The sequence below is a fragment of the Monomorium pharaonis genome, chromosome 1 (assembly GCF_013373865.1).
Source record: "Monomorium pharaonis isolate MP-MQ-018 chromosome 1, ASM1337386v2, whole genome shotgun sequence".
Taxonomy (NCBI): Eukaryota; Metazoa; Arthropoda; class Insecta; order Hymenoptera; family Formicidae; genus Monomorium; species Monomorium pharaonis.
In genome coordinates, this window is record NC_050467.1 from 28,848,542 (window position 1) to 28,854,026 (window position 5,485).

Below are 5,485 nucleotides of genomic sequence, written 5' to 3' on the forward strand. Positions count from 1 at the left end.
GCATGAATGTAAAATAAAAAATTGTATTGAATATGAAGATTACTTGAGGATCTTTGGAAATTCAAAGGCTATTAAGCTATCAATGGTAGAAAAATCTGTTATAGAGTTAATATTGGAAGAAACGATTGATGATAACAGTAATAAATATTTTAGATCAAGCGACGCGGTAGCGGCGCGACGCCAAGTACATAAAGAATTTTGCTGCATGATGCAAATGATGCAAACTTCACTGCGCAAATGTCGCGCCGCTACTGAGCTTTATCTGGAATTTAGCTGTCAAATTCACTTTCAGTTAAAATATCTCAGAAACTAAAATCATAATCAAAAATCTAATGGCAATTTTGTTATATAATATTGATGTCAGCTTTCGATTGCGACCACTCCGATTAAAATTGGTACACTCATTTTTGAGATTTCGTAATCTCTTGCGCGAAAAAGCTCACTTGGATCACTTGGATATTTTCCACAGATCACATGTACACACACACGTAAAGCCAGTTTGTCGTTCAAGGGGCTTCACAATGTTCCTACATACAATTTTATAAAATTAAAATAAAATTATTTCGGGGTCGGGAAAAAATGGCGGAAGGAGAAAGTTGGTTGAGTGAGTGCTCGCGGTTATAAAGAGGTGAATTAGTGGAAAGAAAATGAGGAATGATGTGAGAAGGTATGGAGGAGGAAGAGGAGGAGGAGGAATAACCGGGGCATTGAAGGGAAGCACGAGACGGAAAGCGGAGAAGCAGGAGAGATGGTGAAAGAAATTGGAGCAGGTGATAGTGAAGAGATGGAGAGTCGGTGGAAGAACGCGAGGCGCAGGATCGGAAGGAAGCGGAGAGGCGGTCTGGACAGATGGCGCGGCGGACGGAAGGAGCGAGTGACGGATGCGAGATATCGATATACGAGGAGAGAGACGGATTGGGGGAAGGAACGAGAGAGGGAGAGGATATGTAAATCAGTGGATATCGATAAGTCGATAGGTCGATGAGATGGAGATTGGTGGAGAGTTCGAGAGTGGAAAGATGGAGAAGAATTGAACATCGAAAAGGAGTAGGGAGAAGGGAAGCACGAGGTGACGTGAATTGAGATGGTGGTGAAAAAGGAGGTGAAAAGCGGGAAGCGGAACAAAGAAAGCAGAGAGGATAGAGATAGAGGAAAAAAGGTGGAAGATGGGAAGATAAACAGCGGAGAGCTGAGGAAAATTAGAGAGGAATTGAGAGGAATAAGAGAAGGTATAGTGGACTTGGTGGGGTTATGGAGGAGTTGGATAGAGAAAGAGGAAAGACAGGGGAAAGCTGGAGAGAAAAGAGAACAGAAAGAGAGCAGAGGGGAAGAGGAGACGGAGGGACAAGAAGAGCAGGGATCAACAGAAGAGAAGGTTGGAAGTAGAGATTTCAAGAGGAGAGGAAGCGGAGACAAGCAGTGGGACAGCAAGGAGAGGAGGGAAGAGGAGAGAAGGAGGAAGGTCACGGAGGGGGAAGGAGAGGTAAAGGAGAAGGAGATAAAAGGTGAGAGGAGGGAAGAAGAAGCGAAGAGCAAGGAAAGGAAGACAAATGGAAGAGAGGGGTTGAGGGTGAGAGTAGAGAAAGACAAGGAGAGGAGAGAAGAGATGAACGAGGTGACGGAAGAGATGATGGAGGAGTGGTGGAGAGAGGTGGAGGCGGAGGAGGAGAGGCTGTGGAAGAGAGAGGCAGAAGGAGAAGAGAGAAGGAGAGAGGAGGAAGAAGAAAGAGGGATGACGCTGAAGAAGTGGCAGAAGGACATAGTAAAGGAAAAAAGGGAAAGTGACTGGAAAGAGATACAGAGGAAGAAGAATGGGCAGAAGGTGACAGAAGAAGGGAGGAGTAGGAATGAGGGGAGAGAGGAGCCAGAGCAAGTCAAGAGGGGGGATTGGGAGAAGAGGACAGATAGAAGGAAGGAGATGGAGGAGAGGACAAGGAGCAGACTGGAGGAGAGAAAGAGAGTCACGCAGAAGGAAAGAAGGAGGGCAGCAGGAGAAGAAGAGGACAAAAGAAGAAGGGAGAAAAATGTAGTATGGAGAGGGGTAGAGGGGGAGGATGGAGAGGAGAGAAGGTTTTTTGTAGAGGGCATCATGGAGCGGGTGTTGGGAAGGAGGGTAACAATAGACAGGGTGGAAGAAAGGAAGGGGGAGGGGGGAAGATGGGTACTGATTACAGAAATAGTAAGAGAGGCGGACAGGGAGGAGATTCTAGCAAGGGGAGGGGAGGTGAAGGGGACATGGGGAGTGGGAGTAGATGAGGACCTGTCAATGGAGGAGAGAAGGATGAGATGGAGGATAGTGGAGGCGGCGAGAAGGAAGAGGGCAAAGGGAAAGAATGTGGTAGTAGCGAACAGAGGGCTGTGGGTGGATGAGAGGAGATGGAGTTGGGATGAAGAGGGGGGTAGATGGAGGGAGGAGGGAAGGGAAGGAGAGAAGAGGAAGTAAGGAGGGGATGGTGGTACAAGCTTATTAAAAAATGTTTTTGATTTGTGACAGGTGGCAGACAGACAGAGGAGAGGGAAGGAGATTGGACGAAAGGAGTATAGAATAAGAAGCGAGAGTGGAGAGAATATACACCAGGAGAGGAAATGGAGGTGACGGATCGACGGAGGAGAGAGAAGGAGGAAAGGACGAGAGGAGGATAGGTTAGAAACGAGGATAGGGGAGGGAGGTTAAGGATGTAAGGTCGCATATGGCCAGGCCGCGTAGTAGGGAATAGAGAGGAAGGAGGAGGCGAGAGGTGGAGGAGAAGAGATACTGGAGAAAGCCCAGAAGGACGAGAGACAGGAAGGAGTAATGCGAAGGAGGAAGAAGAGAGAGAGAGCAAGAAGAGAGGGGAAGAAATATTACAGAGAGGGTTTTTTGTGACGGTTAAAGTGACATGTATGGTACATGATGTAAATATGTAAGAAATTATGACGAGAATGAAATGTATTTATGAGAGGAGACTGCAAACCCTGAGGGGACGCAGTAATAAAGTTCATTAAATAAAATTATTTCGTAATGTAAGTGGTGAATATTGGTACGCGAAAAAATATAATAAACTTGATAATTCTAAGATCTTGTGATCTCTTGCGCGAAAAAGCTCACTTGAGTTATTTTCCACGCATTCACATATACATGCACACACACACCCAAAGCCGGTTTGTCCTTCAAGGGGCTTCACAATGTGCCTACATATAATTTTATAAAACTAAAATAAAAATTATTTCGTAATATATGTGGTCAATATTGATATGCGAAAAAATATAATAAACTTAATAATTCTGTGATCTTGAGATTTCTTGCGCGAAAAAGCTTATTTGAGTTATTTTCTATAAATTCACATGTACATGCACACACACACGCAAAGCCGGTTTGTCCTTCAAGGGGCTTCACAATGTGCTTACATATAATTTTATAAAACTAAACATATAAAAAATTATTTTATGATATAAATAGTGAATTTGGTATGCGAAAAAAGTATAATAAGTTAACAAAAATAAAATAAATATATAACATAAACAAATACATGATATATGTGTAAATGTCAAAAATATTAATATAAAAATTAATAATAAAATTACAACGTCTGAATGTGAGTAATGTAAGATATTATTAGTACACGAAAAAATTTAATAAAATTAATAAAAATAAAATAAATAAATAATAATAACATAAACAAATAATATATATAATATATATGTATAGGAGAAGAAAGTGGGTATAAGAGAAAAGAGAAAAAGAAAGAGGAAAACAGAAAAAGAAAGAAAGAAAGAGAGAGAGAAAAGCAAATAATTTTATATTTTATAATTTTAACAACTTTTTTAATTTCATATAATGTCAATACAGTAACACAGTAACATAAACATAAACATAAACACGAATAATACAATTAATCAACACAAACAATGCAATTTAAACATATTTTTTAATTTCTTCCTCCTCTTCTTCCACCTCTTCTTTGGTAATAGTGACGACCGTATAAATCACTCATATTAAACAAAAAATTAAAAAAATTTCGTGCCTTCCGTCGCATTCCCGCTCTAGTTCCTCTCGGTCTCCATGCTATGAAACAGAAAAGGAAAGTAAGTATTATTACCTAATATTATTTTTTAATATATTATGCTATAATTAATGACAGCAAACTACTTCTATATTTTTTACTGGAAAATTTATATATATATATATATAAATAAAACTTACATTGATTTGTATGAGAAGATGCACGTGGAGCAGTCGTAGTGCCGGGACGTAAAAATCTCATTTGTGATGAAACGGAGGTGTCTATTCGAGGAGCTGCGGTATTAGCAGACGGCAGAGGAGGAGCGGTGGTGCTGGCGGATGGAGGAACGATAGTTTGGTAGGCGGAGGAGGAGCGGTTGCGCTGGCAGGCGGAAGAGTAGCGACGGTGGCGGGCGGAAGAGCTGCCATTGGAGAAGCTATCGTTTGAGGAGGTGAAAATAAATGGACAGAATCAAACTCACTCATGTCCAGTTCCATGTCTAAATCATCTTCGACATCCTATAATATTCATTTAAAAAATATACATTATATTTATAATATATATTAAATATTAAATAAATATATATATACATTATTAGTACTTACTTTGTAACGGTTCACCTTTCCCGATCGCCTCGGACAGGCTCGCCGGATTCCAGGATTTGGGAGAAGGGGGGAAACCAACTTGCGTAGACCGATATCAGATTAACAGTCCTTTATTACAATGCTTATCCTATCTTACATAGTCCTTAGGCTACCTTATGTGCTACTTATTCTATGCGTGTATATACAGTAATGTACAGCTTAACCTAATGTCGTCGGCTCGGACGGGAGCGCGCTAGTGCGCAGCACCTTGAACGCGGTCGCAAACCGTGTTCACCGGCAAGAACCGGGCGGGCAGGGCGGCCAAGTAACCGGCCCCGTGGAGGATGCTAGGGATGGCCGAATGCCGGCAAGAACCGGGCAGCAGAACGGCCAGGTGGCCTGCTCCGTCGGCGGATACAAGGAGAGCCGAATGCCGGCAAGAACCGGGCGGCAGAACGGCCAGGTGGCCTGCTCCGTCGGCGGATACAAGGATGGCCAAATGCCGGCAAGAACCAGGCGGCAGAACGGCCAGGTGGCCTGCTCTGTTGGCACAACGAGGATAGCCGAATGCCGGCAAGAACCGGGCGGCAGAACGGCCAAGTGGCCTGCTCCGTCGGCGGACACAAGGATAGTCGAATGCCGGCGAGAACCGGGCGTCAGAGTGGTCCGGAGACCTACTCAGTCGACAGGACGGGACTGGTGCTCGATCCCGATCGAGCTCGGCTTTTATACCCGTCGGGGCGATCCCCACGCGCTCCCAGCAGCGTGGTGGGATCGGTTCCCGACGGGGGATACTAGACTTTCGGGAGGGGCGTCCGTAGACGCCGAGTCCCGTGGTGGGGCGGATGGTCGGCCCGGGACTTAGTGACGAATTGTCACAACTTTATTATTATTCTGTGCCATTTCGTTTTCTAATTG

General features: G+C 43.8%; 2 protein-coding genes across 2 annotated transcripts; one reads left to right on the forward strand and one right to left on the reverse strand.

Moving 5' to 3' along the window:
• The first annotated feature begins 1,084 nt into the window (after positions 1–1,084).
• LOC118646749 (trichohyalin-like) lies at positions 1,085–2,443 on the forward strand. The gene has a single exon (XM_036290338.1). The coding sequence runs from the start codon at positions 1,085–1,087 to the stop codon at positions 2,441–2,443; it is 1,359 nt and encodes a 452-aa protein (XP_036146231.1).
• Positions 2,444–3,908: 1,465 nt separating this feature from the next.
• Positions 3,909–4,480, reverse strand: LOC118646752. The gene is made up of 3 exons (XM_036290341.1): positions 4,461–4,480; positions 4,184–4,419; positions 3,909–4,045 (listed from the first exon to the last, which is right to left on the reverse strand). The coding sequence occupies exons 1-3, from the start codon at positions 4,478–4,480 to the stop codon at positions 3,909–3,911; spliced, it is 393 nt and encodes a 130-aa protein (XP_036146234.1).
• Positions 4,481–5,485: the final 1,005 nt, after the last annotated feature.

Bases quoted from the DNA above. Each gene is read 5' to 3' on its own strand.
- LOC118646752 (XM_036290341.1), bottom strand. From the start codon at position 4,480: ATGGAACTGGACATGAGTGA. The intron at 4,420-4,460 runs GTTTGATTCTGT...CTCAAACGATAG, and splicing joins ATGGAACTGGACATGAGTGA to CTTCTCCAATGGCAGCTCTT. The intron at 4,046-4,183 runs GTAAGTTTTATT...TCTGTTTCATAG, and splicing joins ATCTTCTCATACAAATCAAT to CATGGAGACCGAGAGGAACT.
- LOC118646749 (XM_036290338.1), top strand. From the start codon at position 1,085: ATGGTGGTGAAAAAGGAGGTGAAAAGCGGGAAGCGGAACAAAGAAAGC.